This window comes from Crotalus tigris, unplaced genomic scaffold (genome assembly GCF_016545835.1).
Source record: "Crotalus tigris isolate CLP2741 ecotype Arizona unplaced genomic scaffold, ASM1654583v1 scf7180000018371.15429387391:27106975, whole genome shotgun sequence".
Classification (NCBI taxonomy): Eukaryota; Metazoa; Chordata; class Lepidosauria; order Squamata; family Viperidae; genus Crotalus; species Crotalus tigris.
In genome coordinates, this window is record NW_024096970.1 from 4,731,416 (window position 1) to 4,750,001 (window position 18,586).

At 38.0% G+C, this 18,586-nt stretch overlaps 1 protein-coding gene and 1 long non-coding RNA gene across 2 annotated transcripts in view; one reads left to right on the forward strand and one right to left on the reverse strand.

Annotated features, from left to right (window-relative positions):
* SLC16A10 (solute carrier family 16 member 10) overlaps nucleotides 1-7,482 on the forward strand; it is a 45,822-nt gene extending 38,340 nt beyond the window's left edge. Inside the window, exons 5-6 of the mRNA XM_039351220.1 lie at nucleotides 4,606-4,834; nucleotides 5,563-7,482. Of these exons, the coding sequence (XP_039207154.1) occupies nucleotides 4,606-4,834; nucleotides 5,563-5,798 (465 nt within the window). The 3' untranslated portion in view covers nucleotides 5,799-7,482. The remainder of the gene's footprint in view (nucleotides 1-4,605; nucleotides 4,835-5,562) is intronic.
* On the reverse strand, nucleotides 12-18,465 carry LOC120311566. The gene is made up of 3 exons (XR_005557656.1): nucleotides 18,260-18,465; nucleotides 17,567-17,731; nucleotides 12-1,744 (listed from the first exon to the last, which is right to left on the reverse strand). It is a non-coding gene; the product is annotated as an uncharacterized LOC120311566 (long non-coding RNA).
* Between the last annotated feature and the right edge of the window lie 121 nt (nucleotides 18,466-18,586).

Below are 18,586 nucleotides of genomic sequence, written 5' to 3' on the forward strand. Positions count from 1 at the left end.
GTACTGCTAGATAAATGATATAAAATGCATTAATAATATATTTCTAGATGTTTCAGACCAATAATATGAATCTTTTGGTGGATTTCTTTCTATATTTGCTGTCCTTAATGTTATCAGACGTGCATAACTTTTGCAGAGTTATGTCTGGCATCTAAAGACCACTGAACTGCTGATAAGTATTTAGTGGCACAAGAACAGTCCAGGAGATCTGAGATAGTTTTGTGTAGGCATAGTTCTCACCAATAATATCCATAAAGTAATGCTTCTGAAAACAGCATGTTACCTGAATAGCATGTTTTAAATATTTAAATCTATAGATAAGCAATAGTGAATACTGAAAATTGGCAGAGATATTGTCAGATGCCACGTATTTTCAACTGAACATCATTTTTGATGTATACAATATTACATTTCTTTAGGCAAGAGCGAGACCTAAAGTTTGGAATAGGAATATTTAATTGTGTGAATTCAAGTTTTTTTTTTAAGGATTGAGTGGGTTATTTGTGTTTCTTTGTATAGCTGCTCATCTATATAAGGAATTTCTTAAAAGGTCATAAAATAGTAATGTCAGGTAAAAACTTGGTATTTGGCACCAGTGATGCTGCAGACTTCAGCCAATATGCCCTAATCAATTCAAATGATACAAACCTTGGCAAATATTCCCTTTTTTAGAGACAAAGTATTGATTTTTTTAAAGTAACTTCTTAAAGAAGCACTTCTTAAAGAAAGTTGTTCAGAATGAACATTGAAATAACTATATATATATAGCCTAGCCTAGCTCAAAGAGTAAATATAGTGTACTTCATAGCTGCAGTAGTCTTCTATAGTTTCACATATACTGTGACATTTAAGATTAGTTAATGGATTGCAAATGATAAGCTTTTATTCAAGGAAAGGACAGACTCTGAACATTTATGATATCAGACTTCTGTCCTTTCTTTCTTATCATATTCTGTGTTAGACCTGTTCCTGTCATGATTCCAGCTAAATTTATCATCATGGCAAGAACACTCTCAACCATCATACTTACCAAACTGGGATAAGAAATAAATAAATGGGATAGAAGCCTCCCAATTATTGCTTGCATGACCAACATTTATAAATATTGTTCAGGGTTGCCAGAACAATGAGAAATACATGCTCCATAGAACAAAGTATCTTTCCCACATATTCTAGAAAATAACTGAAAATGTTTGTCTTAATGTCTAAGCTTTCATTCAATTCATGTAAATAACTTCACTATCCCATTTCTGGAAAGAGCAAGAGAACTAAAAAAGGAGAAAGGCTCAGATTTCAGGCTGCAGAGAGACCTTTATACCTATCTTATAGCAATTTACCTAAGTTTACAGACAATACTAGTTTAGTTTAAAACAATACTGAGAAATCAGTGAATGCTCTTCATGTCTTTGTGGATACAGGAATTGGGGAAATGTCAAACATGTAGCTTGGATTTCTGCAGTCCAGGGTCAGGTGAGATTCATTGTGGTTCTGGTCACGTTGAGGTCTACCTCAAAACAAATATGATAGAGCAATGAAAGGCAGCAGTGGTTTCTGCTGAAGTCTGTTTCCCATAGAAAATGTAATAGAAATATAAAGACTTACTTTTATATTTATGCCCCAGCAACATCACTTGTAAGACAGGGCATTAAGTTGATCCTTTTTATTCCCCTTTTCAAAGCTGAGTAAACATTTCCTCAGCTAAATGATTAAGAAGACACAGATGGTTGGTTCACTGGAGTTTCACCTAACAGGAAGAAGGCATTCACTGTTTTTCATTTGAAGTTTTTTATTTGTTTCATTGTTAAGATATAAGCAAAAGAAGATTAGATCAACAATGACGGACCCTTTGCCTAGCAGAAATCTTGAAACCCAATATCTTAATATTAGCACACAGCACACATTTTATATGTAATGTATAAAGTGTTTTCTTAAAAAATAGTCAAACCTAGACATGCTTACTTTATCCGAAAGTAATGAAACCTACAAGAAACAACATAGGACAATGGACAGAATACTGGACTTGGGCTGGCACACACTTGGGCAGCATGTTAAGTTTGGATGAGTTCAGCAGAAAATTACTCTTTCTTTTAATGCTGCTGTGGTCACAGCGGGTAGCATCATTTTAGCTGACCGTAACTAATCTTGAGAAAACTAAACAAAATCACATCTGCTTAGAACTTAAATGGAAACTGGCAGGATATATCCAATTATTAGGCCAGATTAGGATATTGTGCTAAACAACCCAAGATAAGGTAAGAGCAAACCATGACTGGATGTGACCATGCAATTAACAGGAATTGAGACTGATTCAAGGGAAGTGGAGAGATTATTTTTTATAATTACTCCCCAGGAAAGTAGAAATTACTGTTATATTAATTATCCTTATCATTATGACAACCATTACGTCTAAGTTTAATAAGGTGCTTTTCAGGATTTTAATACTCTCATAGAATACATGAACAAACAATGTAATCAAATCTTACTATTAAACAAAAGAAAATGAACATTCTTAAAATATTTAAAGAATTGAGACCTTGTAATAAAAGAAAGTCTGAAATTTTAAGAAGACTTCTCTTAATGATGGGCTGTTCTATGTTTGACTGACACAGAGAAGTATGCCTGAATGGATTAGGCAGATTTTCATACTGTCTATTTAGGCCTGTGAAGGCTAAAAGCAGGTTTTTAAATTAGGCCTGGAGACAACCTTCAGCTAATGCAGTTTCTACAGATTAAGTGTAACCTTTTGCATTTGCCAAGTCCCCACAAGCAACCTTCTGCATTCTCTACCTAAACACTCTAAAATATCTTTTAAGGCAGTCTCGCAAAGAACATATTTCAGCCATTCAGTCTTAAAAGGAAAAAGAACATAAGCCAGTAACATAGCATAAATCACTAAGGCAAGGCCTGGTTCTTTTCTAGGGAAAATCCAGTTACCAAAGCAGCTAAGAATGGGGAAAATAGTCCCTGGCCTTGTGGCCATTGCCATTTCAATTTTCAGTAAAACTGTGGAGCGTAAGAGCATTTCCAAATTGCTTCCTTGCTTTTTTAGAGGGAATGTTAACTTATTCAAAGGAAATTGCACACCCTTCTTGAAATTGATGATTTTCCAACTTTGAATCTCATCTATTACAAAATTTCCTGTAGATAATGTTTTGGCGTTCCCCCTGTTGAGAGGAAGACAATCTGTCCTGATAACCTTCCAAGTGGGCAGAATGTCACCTTCTATAGTTGTCACCCAGTGGAACCAACGGAAACAAAGGAAAGGGCTGGATGTCCTGCACTTGAATGATGTTGCCGGCCACACATGTGGATGAATTATCAGTTATTCCATGTGATTTACACACACACACACACACACACACAGCCCTTCACTTATGACCACATGACCCACACCCAATTTTACAGTCTTTTCTGCGGTGGTCATTAAGCAAATGTCACAGTTATTATGTGAAGCCATGTTAATTTGTTTGCTGGAAACTGGAAAAAAACACCAGAAACCAGCAAAAAATGTAAAAATTGTGACTGCAGGATATTGCAGTGACAGCTTTAAATGTGAGCTGGTTGCCAAGCATCCTAAGTGTAGTCATTTGACTGAAGGGGCAGGATGGAGTGTGTGTGGCCTTCAGAACTCTGGAACTGGGTCATAAGTAGCTCTGGGGAGGTTTGTCAAAACTTTGAACGGTTGCTAAGAAACTGATCATTAAGCAAGGATCCCTGATATCCCACATTTATTTTTATAAATAATTCAAGACAGCAGATATACAGTATATCATACTCCTTCCTCCTCTATTTTCCTCACAAGAACAATCCCGTGAGGTGAGTTGGGCTGAGAGAGCGAGTGACTGGCCCAGTCACCCAGCCGGCTTTCATGCCTAAGAAGAGACTAGACCTCAAAAACATCATAGTTATGCCATGCCTTTGTAACAGTTGTGTTGTAAATAATAAGTTGGAAACTTTACAAATAATAATTAACTAAAATATGTTTTTAATGATGTCCCTCAATTCATAGGAGGCCCTTTGCTCCAGTACTGGCTTCCATGTGAAAAAAAGAGAGTAAATGCTAATTAATTTCTCTTTCTCTGGCAATGCACACACAATCTTCCAAAAATGCCCTGAGATGTCTGGAGAACACATTGAAAGTTGTCGGGCGGCTTTGCAGAGAAAAAAGCAATGTAAAAATCATCTACCTTGTTCATAGATATCGTAATCTGTTGATGGAAGAACTATCAGCAAGTGGATACAATTAAATAAAAGGACACTTTCCTAAGTCAAATAGACTTCTGATTAGTATATAGACACATCAATCTGGTTTTCTTGATAATAATAAAAAGTATTGGTATTACTTTCTTTATAGTAGTAATTATAATTTTCTTACTCCCTAGTTTACTTTACTACTTTGGAATGTCCTTGAATTGGGGAATATAAGGAATTTAAGTATAACTATGTCAGATCCTGCTTAGATTTGTTTGTTTAAGAACAACCAAGCTTGACCTAGGTAGTGCTACCAGCGATGGATAAAACTTTATTCATTTTTATGGAAAAAAAATCACTTGTAATGGATAGATAATAGAATTCCTTCCCTGTTTTTCCTTTCTTCTTGTATAGGTGATATCGTTTTTGTTAATTGGCCTGATGTCTATGATGATCCCATTATGCAATTCCTTTGAAGCTCTTATTGTTGTCTGCCTTATCATGGGCCTTTTTGATGGATGCTTCATTAGTATCATGGCACCGATTGCTTTTGAGTTAGTTGGTGCACATCATGTTTCTGAAGCAATTGGATTCCTTTTGGGCTTGATGTCTATACCAATGACAGTTGGCCCACCTATTGCAGGTAGGCAGAAATGTTTAATGAAATATGTAAAAAGCATATCAAGTAATAATGCTGCTGTTATGTTTTTAATTTTAACTGTGTATTTTAATACATTGTAAGTTGCCCAGAGTTCTTTAGATTAGGTGGCCATAATATATTTATATATCATCACCACCTTCCAATATCTGCCTATCTTAAATTCTTGGTAAGGATTTGATAGGTTGATAAAAATGCCAAATCCAGATCAACCATAGTAATAATAATGAGAAAGTGAAGGTAGTACTAGTAGTAACAGATGTCTTGGGAGCAATTCCAAAACATCTGGAACAACACTTGAACATCATCGGCATTGACAAAAATCACCATCAGTGAAGAACCAGGATTTAGTAAAGGCTTCTTGCTGGAGAAATCAGAACACTGAATTTCTCCTTATTTATTCTTATTCTTTCTTTTGGAATGGCATAAAAATATTTATTACAAGGGGGATTGGAGAAAATCACTTCCAATATCAATTCCCTGAGCACAAGTTGTGTATGATCCAAAAGCAGTTTTCCCCTTTCTGAGGCTGCTTTTGAAGAAAGGAAATGCTTTATTAAGCTACAAGATATTTTATTAAGACCTCGGTTGGATGATTATTGTAGGTATAGTGAACTTAGGAGTATTGACACATTTTAAAAAGCTGCTGAAAAATCTAGCTATCTAGCTTGTTTGAGTGTTAATCTTAGTGTTATTTTTTTTTCTTTTTCCAGGAAAATTACGGGATCATTTCGGCACATACGATGTGGCATTCTACCTAGCAGGAGTTCCACCTATTGTTGGAGGAGCTATATTATGTGCTATCCCATGGGTGCATGCAAAGAGGAAACGCAAAGAACAAGCTACACCTGTGAATGGAGAAACCACAGAAAAAATGCTGGAAATCAAAAGCCTCCCCGTGTCGGACTCATTTGAGAAACCTAGCAAAGAATCAGAATCTGTTATTTAATATTCCTATTTTTTCTACCAGATTGAATTTATTTTTATAAAATTAGGTAGCTTTCTGTTTATAAACTGAGTGCACCATGATCATGCGTTTTTGGCAAAGCTGTGGTTGAGCAGTGTGGAAATAATATCAAGAAATCTTTTCAGCTGTTTTTGGTTGCATTTACAAACTTTCTGACTTTTGGTATGACCAATGTTATAACTAAATACATGCAGGTGAATGTGTAGGTAGGGAAACATATGAATGCCTATTTGGGAGTCAAGATCTGTCCTGTCTTACCAGTTTGATTTCCTCCCAATCCCTTCACTTTTGTAATCTGTCCAGCAGAATGATTCAGATGGGATTTTTAGTAGCATCTAAAGCAGGGGTTCTCAACCTTGGCAACTTTAAGACTTGTGGATTTCAACTCCCAGAATTCCTGGCTGAGGAATTCTGGGAGTTGAAGTCCACAAGTCTTAAAGTTGCCAAGGTTGAGAACCCCTGATTAAAGGTTTTAAAACTATTACTGCTAATTTTTAAACGTTCTGGGGAGGTAGATTTCAGAATTTTTAAAATGGTGGTAATGACATCTGCTCTCTAGCATGCTCCCAAGTTGAATAATTTACAATGCCCCATTGTGTGGTTTGCTTCTTGGTGAAGGTTTGGCCTTGTTTGATTCAGTCCATGGCATATTGCTTCTAACAGGAATATGAGGTCCAGCTTAATCCAAATGTATACCAATACTTAACATAACCTACAGTTGGAGCATTTATTTTTACAATATTGATATGTGCAGGATAAAACAGAATTTTATAATGCAATAGTAATACTTATTAGTTTTCTGTAAATTTTCTGTTGCTTAAACCTTTTAACAGTTCTAGTCTGTATTGCTTCAAGTCTCAATATAGATAGTACTATAGTAAAGTTAAGGCTATCTCATACTGAGTACCGTAAATGCCGGCGTACAAGGCGACCCGGCGTATAAGACGACCCCCGTCTTTATAGCTGGGCCGCATTCCTAGAACGTCGTCTTATACGCCGGAAACTACCAGTATTTCCGGCGTATAAGACGACTTGGCGTATAAGACGACTCCCGTCTTTGGCGCCGATTTCAGCGCTCGCGGAAGTCGCCTTATACGCCGGCATTTACGGTAATTCAATTAAAGGCTGATTTTTTTTCATGTGTATATGGGAAAGTAGGTGTTGAAACACATGAATGTCATGTCATTTAGTGCCTAGGAATTATAGTTCAAGCAATTACTTGTTAATAAGATTTTAAAATTACAGGTAGTCCTCACCTTATGACCTTAATTAGGATTGCAACTTTTTGTTGCTAAGTGAGGCAGTTATTAAGTGAGACATGCCCATTTTATGACCTTTTTTGTCATGATTGTTAAGCGAATCACAGTCATTAAGTAAATCTGGCCTCCCCCATTGACTTTGCTTGTTAGAACCCCCTATGAAGGTTGTAAATGATGATCACATGAGCCAGTTCACTATAGCTGTTGTAAATATGTGCCAGTTGCCAGGCACCCAAATTTTAATCACATGACTGTGGGGATTCTACGATGGTCATAAATGTGAGGACCAGTTGTAATTCATTTTTTTCAGTGCCTTTGTAACTTCAGCTGGTCACTAAACAAATGTTTGTAAGTCAACCACTATCTATACATATGTTAAGTACATTGACGTGAATTTTTTAGTTTTATTTGCGTGTTTTTATTATTGATTCAGAGTTCAGCAATTTTACATGTACATTGCTTTTTTTGTAGTTTTATTTTCAAATCAAAAGACATATTTAAGATAGCATTAATTATTCGAGTTTCAGTACTGTCATGGATTTCTCTGGTCCTTCCTGTGCATAGCACGGTTATTAGAAATAGCAATCCTGTGGATGAAGGCCAGATTTTGATTCTAACCTGCTCAGGTCCTGTGTTCTGCACCAACAGCAGAAACAAGCAAGATAAATACTGAGAATGACATAGCAACACCCACATGGGTTAGCTTTCAGTATTTTGAAATTAAAGCTGCATTTGGCTGAATATGCCTTTCCAGGTATTCTATCCTTTTTCCTAACAGACACATTTTGCAGCATCCAGTTCATCTTGGTAGCTATTTAAGCCTTCACTGAAGGATGAAAACTGACCATCCATTACGTACTATGTACATACATACTCATCATACATTTTTTACCTGCGTAAGAAACATTATGCAGTGTGTAAAATAAGAAATAGTGAGCTCTCCCAAATTAAAACCTCAAGATTAGAAAACGTGACTAAATCTGATTTAGTTTCATGATAAAGCATTTCATCACTTCAAATCATTTCACTCTATTTCTCCATCTAAGTCTCCAAAGCACCTGAAGGCAGGACAAGAAGCAATGGATGGAAACTAATCAAAGAGAGAAGCAACCTAGAACTAAGGATAAATTTCCTGACAGTTAGACCAATTAATCAGTGGAATGACTTGTCTCCAGAAGTTGTGGGTGCTCTAACACTGGAGGTTTTTAAGAGGAGATTGGACAACCATTTGTCTGAAATTGTATAGGGTTTCCTACTTGAGCAGGGGGTTGGGTTAAAAGACTTCCAAGATCCCTTCCAACTCTGTTATTTTGTTATTCTATTTGAGGGTCTGTATTTGGCCATTTTCACCCACTTCTAAAGTAATCTTTTTAGTTCCATCAAAACTTTCCCTCTCCTCTTTCATTCTAGAATGCTCCTTGCTCTCTCTGACTGCATTTTTTCAACTATATTTCTTTTTTCACATTATGAAGTCTATCAACTATATTTTTATACTACCTAATTAGCATTACATCACATACTTCTGCAGCACTCAATGATTGATTACTCATGTGCCATCAAGTGAGTGTCAACTCTTTATCAGCCAGATAGACACATTTTTTCCATGACAGTCTGCCCCTAGCCTGATCCTTCAGCATTAGCGTTTTCATTCTGTTCCAGTGTCTAGATCAGTGGTTCTCAACCTGTGGGTCGGGACCCCATTTGGGGTCGAGCGACCATTTCACGGGGGTCGCCAAACAACACAGTCCGCCATTTTTTTCCCCTTTTCCTTAGCTGTGCTACTCCCTTTTATTCTATTGGCTTTTGAAAGCCAATAGAATAGACTCTCTTGAATAGAGTCTAATTCTATTGGCTTTCAGAAGCCAATAGGAATTGTCTAGGTGTCTCTGCCCTGCTGAGCCCGCCAAAAGCCCCATTCTGCAAACGGTGCTGCATCAGTTGAGTAGTCCTTGACTTACGACCGGTTGAGTAGTCCTTGACTTACGACCGGTTGGGGTCGCGGCATTAAAAAGGTTGAGAACCACTGGTCTAGATACCTTCACCTTATCATTCATATTTTTCATGGAGGACTTATTATCCTACTGGGGTCATTCTAGTTTCAGTCATATTTTGTTTTAGGGTTTTCCCCATTAAGTTCTCTTTTTCCCTCAAATCCATTCTTCACACTATTCAAAAATGGTGGTAGTTTCATAAACACAATGTCTCTACATCCTTGCATTCTTTACTAATTCTCTTAACCTTTCATCATAATCATTTTTTGCTATGTTTGCAACGAATAAACTAATATTTAAACTGCATATTTGAAACAGATTTTTCTAAGCAGACACTCATTAGTCACCATTCTCGTTTGTTCTTAGGTCTATGAATTGCTAATTTGTTTTTGTGTTCTCTCACCTTGTTCAAACCCATCCATTGATGTTACCCAACAAAATCATTTTTTCTCATTCAGAACATTGCATGATTTTACTAACGCTCATCGCTGGCATGTACATCTTTCATTAGAATGTAACCTACAGCTATTGTCAACATATAGAATCTTAATTTCATAAGTATGTATAACATTTTTTACAGCAATTCACCCTTTCTGACATAGATTTTAGCTTTCATTTGTCATTATATCTCCTCTGCATGTATTCATCAACTCCAGAATATTAGATTATCTTCATTCACGTCTTGATTTTTGTTTGGTTTAAGAAAATCCTGTCCAGAATGAGACATTTATCTATCTGCTGGTATTGAGTCCTAACAAACTACTACATCCTTCCCTTCGCAATTCTCTTGCTGCAGTGCTATCTCCCATTTTTCCTGTTCTAGGAAAGTAGATTCCAATTTATTTTTCTGGGTAGGTCTTAGTAGACATACTGTATATGGTAGATAGAAGACAGATAAGATGGGCAGAATTGATAAATACGAAGTTAAAGCATCAAAATGCCTATACAGACACAACAACCAGATTTAAAATAAATTCTTACTATTCCTTCCAACATCCTTTAGAGTGAATTTTAGCAAGAATGCTTTAATAAAAGTTTCATAATTTTTTGCAGTCATGAAGTAGAAAGCACCCCTTTGGACCTGAGGGTTAAATCTTACTACCCTAAGTGACTGGAAAAATGAAAAGTGTTGCAGCCTTACAACATTTTAAAACTCACAGGGAAATATAAATGACTCAGGGAAATAAAACAGTAATTAAGAAAAACCAGCAACCTTCTACATTTGTTAACAGTGTTATAAACATTGAGGTATTGTAGGATGCCTGGTGAAGGTTGTTCTGGAATCACTGATTCAGCTGTGAGGGCCACTCTTATCTTTAAGATGTAGTCAGTTTGCTGCTGGGATTCGTATTAAAGGACACCAGCCAAAGCAGACAGAAGTGCCTAGTAACAGGGCAACTCGGCAGTGAAGATAAGCCCTTAGTTTCACAGACATGTAACATACTATATTTGCTTCTTTCATTTAATCAATTACTCCATGCTCTTTAGCATTTACTCTTATATCCCAAGTCACAATCTAACATAGGTTGTCACTAGATGAGTCCATAACAACTCACCTCTACCACTCTACTGGTCTTTCTAAAAAAAAAAATGTAACCAAAGCCATTTTACACCAAATGCATACATGCTATGTGATGCAAGCTAAGTTGTCTAAAGTCTAAGAGACTAGCTCGTATGCCAACATACTGTTGCTTGCATCCCACTAAATGAAAGATACACAATGTACACACAAGTACACGCACTTGGCAAAATCCTAGCAAGATCAAGTTGCTATGGCTTCCAGTTCTGGTGACTTTCCATTTAGGGATAGTCTTGGACTTGAGAAGTCATCTTGTGCACCAATTAACACTGAAAATTGATTATCTAAATAAATGCGATCATTACAGCATCTTTTTCTTTCTAGTTCTTTAGCTCCAGGGCTCTTGTGGGGCACAGAAATGTAGCAAATGAATTTAAATGCCTTCTTCAAAGGAGGTTCAAAAGCACCAATTAGGCAAAGTTTTTCTCTATAGTTACCAATAAAAGATACCCATGGAATGGTTTTTGTTCTCATCTTTTTGCTTGTTTATTAGAAATAGCAAGGTGGTACTTCAACCAATTTTATGTTATGTTTATGGAAGAGGAACATATACAATAAAGAATTTCATTTCTGGGAGATATGTGTGTCTGTATGTCTGTGTTTGTGTACAACTACAGTATTAAACAGATAGAAAATATTGTCCACAGGCTGTTGAGATGCCTGCCCATATGAAATTGTTTTATATTTTTGTTCATTTCTCACAGAGATCTACAGAGCACCATCATAATCAAATCAAACCTTTTCTGTTTTTCTTAGATTGCAGCAAAAAAAAATTCTAAGAAAGATAATTTCGTAATGTTTTGTTGAGAAAACAAACCAATCATAGACAGCAAATTTTAGTTATTACTTTTATGAGAGAATTTATGGCTGTCCTTTGTTGGATCAGCTTTTTTATTTCTGTATTGTTGAACTGTTTTTTTTTTTTTTTTTACAAATCCTAAAGGGAACTGGACTATAGTTCTTAAAGAAGCATATTAACACATATGAAATTATTAGTCAAATGATGAAGAAATCATCTGCTTGTTTAGCTGTATATTTATTTTACAAGTTTTATAGGCTGCTATAGTTACAACCAATTCAAAGAGATAACTCAACTCCCCCTTTGCAGTATGGACTAAAAAGTGCATTTCCATGGCTGCTGCTAGTGGCCATTTCTGAGCAAAGAGACATGGAAGGAGCCTCTTTTACTTACTGGATTTCCTGCAGATACCCTGGCCTTAAACTACGGATGGTTTTGAAAGAGACAATCCTGCCTATTAAATTGTCTGCATTAGTCGTATTAGCAGATGAGATCTTAGCAGTTCAATGTATACACATGGAATAATTATCACTAGCACAAAAAATAAATTGTATTTCCATGCAGTTTATCCTGTGTATCCTGTGTAGTAAACAAGAAAATTCCCTTTTCTGTGGCTTCAGAAGGTGAAGAAGATTGTGAAAAACAAGCTGACATCACTCCTGGTACTGAATAAACTGAGAAAATAATGCCAAATTGCTGACCAGATAGACTTTTTACTGAAAACATTTTTTTTTTTTTTGCCTTTGTCTCTCTATCTCAAGGTAGTGAGAACATCTCTCTTCCATGGCTGATTGAAATCTAGAAATAAAAAGAAGTCTTAGCAATCTTGATTGGAAGTCAGGAAATTAGACCACTGATTTCCCAGCCGGCTTTTAACAAGTGAATACTGATTATGCATTAAGTCACTGTGAAATCGTAGTGATTGCACAGATGGCCCATCTCTGGGATGATCTGCCCTTACCCTGGTCATTCAGATCTCCTGATGCAGCCATCACTGCTCTAATAAAATACTTACGTCTTGCTACTGGTTACCTTTCTGTTTCCTTCGATCTTTTCTGGCACTATGGACTTCTCAAGGGAGCTACATCATTGCACTATGTGTCCATTGTGATAAATGATCATTGGACCTAATAATTTGTACGTTGAGTAAGCACTTGATTTGTTTTATGATCCATTTGTTTGTTTTCTGGCAATCTATAGCATTCTTAGGAGTTATTTTCAGAGTGTCAGTACTCTTTTTATCCAGCTTCTTGATATTTCTTGCATGATTCTGTGTCTTCATGATCAGGTATAAATACATCATGGCATCTGAATATATTTTCTAGGGTCTTCATTGCTATGCAATATAGTGCTAGTTTATAGCATATTTGCTAGTTCTTTTGTTGGTAGTTCATTCTAAAAAGCAAAAGCTATTGTTAATAACTTCATGGTCAGTTCTAAGGACGGTTGCCAACATGTTGTAGCCAGTTGGAAAACATTCCTTGTTTTTTTGTGTGTCTCTATTTTTGATGTCCTTAAATATTTTGCAATAATAGCTTTCAGAAATTCTTTGCTAAGTGCCTTTCCAAGAGCTTTATTTTTCTTGAAATTTGCTTCTCTTCTTGGCAATTTCCATCATTTGTTCTGACATGTAACTTGATTTCTTCTATTTCTTGGTCTTTTGACAGTTTCTTTTAATCCTTAACAATTTCCTTGATTTTGTTCCATAGTTTCTATAGTTCCCTAACAAAGTGATTCCTGATCCTCCCCTTGAAAATGGTGAGCTTATACTCAAGGTCCTATCGTGGAGACTGATTGGCTTTGTTCTTCCACTTTAGCTTGACTTGGAAGATGCACATCAGCAGTTTGTGATCTATTCCAGTTAAGCCTCTGGCCATAGCTTTCCTATTACACTATGATTGAGTTCATCCATCTTCTTGCACCAATAACGCACTGTGATTTTTGTGAACTCCATCTGGATATACTCATGTACGTAGGCGTCATTTTGGCTGCCGGAAGACGGCAATGAAGAAATAATTGGATTGGATAGCTTATTCTAATCTAAACTGTTTTTTCCTGTTTCATTTCAGTTTAGAGGCCACTTATCCAATTGTCCACTTATCCAATCCACCTTTCCTCCTTAATGTTTCTCACTTGGAAGCAGCTCAGGTTGCTTGGATATTTTTTTTAAATTTTTTATTTGTATTCCATCTTTATTATTTTTACAAATAAAGCAGTGCACATATCCAACATACCTTCCTTCTCCTATTTTCCCCACAACAACAACCCCGTGAAGTGACTTGGGGTGAGAGTGACTGGTCACCCAGCTGGCTGTCATGGTTGGCACTCAACCAAAATGGCTTGGATGTTTTCAGTTTTAGATTGAAAGTGACCATAAAACCCATTAGCTTCTGCATTGGTAGTTGGAGAGTAAGACTGGACAACTGTTATGAAAAGGGTATCTTTACAATTTCATTGTGACTTACCGTTGCCTTCTCCCATGCAGTATGAAATTCCATTTTTATTGTTGTGACTAAAGTGATAATTCACCTCTAGCATCTTCTTAAATAGTTGCTTTTCAGTATATTACCTGCTTGCTTTAGCTCAGGAGTGTCAAACTGCTGGACTGCGGACTGGTTGCATCATATGGAGGCCTTGCCCACCCCAGCTCTGGCAATGTGAAAAAAGTTGCGATACGTCGCGACATGTCACGTGATGTGGCGACTTTGATGCCCATGCTTTAGCTGAGCAGCTGGGATGACTTTTACATCTCTGTGACATTGCTGAGAGTAAATATTTTTGATGTATACTGCCAGAATACTTTAACAAACTCAGAGAGAACCTATGAAATATCCCATGGATGAAAATCCTAAAGGAGAAAACAACCCAAGAATCTTGGGAAACTCTGTAAAATGCGATCATAAAAGCCCATGCCAGCACAATACCACTGAAAAAGAAAAACAAGAAATTCAAGAAGAAACCAGCATGGCTGCACAAAGATTATTATCATTATTATTATAGGCCGATTATCACCAGACAGCCAGAACATGCAAAGATGAAGTCAAGAAAGCAAATGCTCAGAACGAACAAACACTTGCAACAGAAATCAAGGATAATAAAAAAAAGTTTCTTCCAACACATTAACAAGAAAAAAATCAAGGAAACTGTAGGTCCATGAAAGAGAGAAGATGGCAAGGAAATAACAGGCAACAGGGAGAAAGCAGAACTGCTTAACTCATACTTTGCATCAGTCTTCACACAAAAAGAAACTATAGCCCAACATACAAAAAAAAACCACTACAAAAGACAAACTAGAAACAAAAATTAAAATAAGCAAGAAAATGGTAAGAGAACATCTATCCAACTTTGACGAGTATAAATCACTGGGGACCTGAAAGATTACATCCCAGAGTTCTGAAGAAGCTGGCAGATGTTATCTCAGAACCATTACACCACATCTTTCATAAATCCTAGAGCACCAGGGAAATACCTGAGGATTAGAAAAGGGCTTATGTCAGTGATGGCGAACCTTTTAGAGACTGAGTGCCCAAAAACTGGCCTTGCCATCACTCCACCCCCTGCCCCGCCCCCACCCCGCCTGCCCACAGGGCCACTCACCGCCTCCTGGGCCCGCCGCAGATCCCCCAGACAGCCCAGCAGCGCCATGGTGGCCACGCCCTCTGTCCACGCCCTGTAGCATCAACTGTGTGCAATGAGGCGTGAGGGCAGAGTCTTGTCCACGCTGCCTGGCTGCCATGTCCTTGGCTGCGCTGCTCCATGTGGGCCACGCTTGGGGGCGACTCTCCTCCAGGGGGGCTGCTGGTGAGGGCGGGGTCATGGGGGGAGGCGAGGCTGGGGCAACGGCACGTGCCCACAGAGAGGGCTCCGAGTGCCGCCTCTGGCACGCGTGCCATAGGTTTGCCACCACTGGCTTATGTTGTTCCCATCTTCAAGAAAGGGAAAAAAACAGACCCAGGAAACTATAGTTTAACATCAATACCTAGAAAAAAACAGATCTGCGAACAACAACTAGAAGCAAACAAATTTATAATTAGTAGCCAGCACGGGTTCGTTAAAAACAGATCATGCCAAACCAATCTTATTTCATTCTTCAGTAGAACAGCGACATGCTGTGGACGTAGTATACTTAGATTTCAGTAAAGCATTTGATAAAGTAGATTACAACCTACTCCTTGGTAAGCTAGAAAAAGGTGGAATAGGCAACATCACCACCAGATGGATCTGTAGCTGGCTGGCAAACCGTACTCAATGAGTAGTCCTCAATGGCACCACATCCACATGGAGGGAAGTAAGCAGCGGGATACCACAAGGTTCTATCTTAGGCCCAGTACTCTTCAATATCTTCATAAATGATGAGGGAATTGAAGCGGAACTCATCAAATTTGCAGATGACACCAAACTGACAGGAATAGCCAATACCCCAGAAGACAAAGGATCCAAAAAGATCTTGACAAACTTGAACAATGGGCCCTATCCAATAAAATGAGTTTCAACATGGAGAAATGCAAAGTTTTACATTTAGGCAGGAAAAATCAAATGTATAGATTGGGCAAGATCTGGCTTAAAAACAGTAACTGTGATAGGGACCTTGGAGTCCTAGTGGACGATCACTTGACTATGAACCAACAGTGTTCAGCAGCAACCAAAAAAGCTAATATAATCCTGGGTTATATAAACAGAGGCATAGAATCAAGATCATGCGAAGTATCAGTACCGCTTTATAAAACCCTGGTAAGACCACACCTGGAATACTGCAGCCAATTTTGGTCACCTATCACAAAAAAGATGTTGAGAGTTTGGAAAAAATTCAGAGAAGAGCAACTAAGATGATCAAAGGCCTGGAGATTAAAACAAAGAACGGCTGTGGGACTTGACTTTGGTTAGTCTAAAGAAAAGAAGAAACAGAGGAGACATGATAACAATATTCCAGTATTTGAGGGGCTGCCACAAAGAAGAGGGGGGTCATGTTATTCACCAAAGCACCAGAGGACAAGAAACAATGGTTGGAAGCTGATCAAAGAGAGAAGCAACCTGGAATTAAGGAGAAACTTCCTGACAGTGAGGACAATTAACCAGTGGAACAGCTTGCCTCCAGAAATCATGGGCGCTCCATCACTGGAGACTTTTAAGAAGAGGCTAGAGCTAGACAGTCACTTGTCTGAGATAGTATAAGTTCGCCTGCTTGAGCAGGGGGCTGGACTAGAAGACTTCCAAGGTCCCTTCCAGATTTGATTTGATTCGATTCTAATTCTAATAATTCTAATAATTCTATTCTTATTCTTATTCTATTCTATATAAAAAACTTTCCCTGCCATGATGAGGCAGGATAGTGGGCATGAAGATGGAATCACTAGTTAGGATTATTAAATTTAGATGCAGTATAAGCTTGGTTTGGGACGTTGCCTTATTTTAAAGAGACTAATGTAGATCAGGGGTGTCAAACTGCCGGCCCATAGGCCGGACACGTCATCCCAAAACTGCGCCCACCCCATTGCCGGCAATGGAGAAAAAGTTCTGATACGTCGCGAGTTTGACATGCCTGATGCAGATTGTTGTGTCTGTTGTATCTATGTGTTCTGTGGGAGACCCTAGATTGATGGAGCAACTGTTCACAATCACAATTACTTTTTTTATGTGTTTTTGTTTCAACTTTTTTTCTTGTTTTTTGATTTGTTGTGTATAATACTGATTCTTATTGAATCTGTGAGGGGACCAACTTTCTGTGAAGGAGGAATGGTATAGTTAGTCTGAGCACGGCCTCTTTTCACTCTGTTCCAAGGGCAGCTGCAACTGACTGCAGTAGAAAATAAAAAAGATGTAAGATGAGCTAGCTAGCCAACAAACAGGATGGTCAAATGACTTCCATCACCCCCTGTAGAGCACGCTGCTTTTGAAAAATATTCTTTTGTTAGAACTTGCCAACAGCAGCCTTATAGCCCAATTCTACGCATATAAATGGCTTCTTTTTCCATAGACAGGTAAAGTTGCAAAGTTATGTACCCACCCTTGTAATCACAACGATATCACACCCATCAATTATCAATGTCCACAGTGGGCAAACCATTTTTTGGATATGAGATTTTAATACAAGAGCCAAATTCTATTTTTCTTTCAAAACTAACCATATTTTTCTGTGCAGTGGCCAGTTCGAGCAAAATTCTCAAATTATGGATCAGAAGCCATGGTAGGTTCACCTCTGCTTGCTTCAGCCACTTAGAAGAACGGACTAAGTTTGTTCCAAGTGCCCAAGGCAAAGTAGATAAATAATGCCTGCAATTCAGCTGCACCTGCCAGGAGTAAAAATAAAAAACAAATCTCGTTTTCGGAACATTTCCTTATTTGAAGCCTCGGTTGAATTGCCAGCACTCTTTACTAACACGCGGCAATTAGCCTCCATTCTCCCTTTCTCCAAAGTCTGCCTGACCTTGGTCCCACGATCCGGTTCTCGCTTCGGACGGCCCTCCTCCTTCTCGTACACGTGGCAGACCTCGACTCGCTCATAACATACCTTCCCTTTTTTTTTTTTAATCCTATACTCCGGGAAATGAGAGTTGCTTGCAACGGCGACTCTGACAATCTTAGGATGAGTGTAGTCAATTATTCAATCAACCAAATCAATTTTAGCCGACTGTTAACAGCAGCGGACTTTCCTGCAAACAACTCATCCAAATAACTCCCTCGCGTCCAGTTGGGCTTTGCGAGCCATGCTTTTTCCTTACAGTAAGACCCGAGACTTACTTATATTCGCTTGTCCTTTCGTTTGCGATTTTTTTATTTCTGAACGGGCATGGTTTTGTATAGGCAATCAATCCTACCTTATGTTTTATACGTTTTTCTGTCGTTTCGTAATGAAACGCTGGAACAACAGCGGCTTCTCTACGGTGAAGAAAAGAAAAGGAGATTAATCAAAGGATTAATCTCCTTTGCTGTACTATATACTCTTTGCTGTACTATATACTCTGCTTCTGTTCGCGGATTTGGCAAACTAACTTTAAACTCTCCAGCAAGAGGGCAGGAGGAATCACATCAGGGCACGCCCCTCTTCGCTTCAGTGGGCGTCGGTCACGTCAATAACCGGAGATGCGAATTAATTCGCCTGACGTTAGCCAATGGGAGCATTAGATAACCTTGGCGTAAAAACA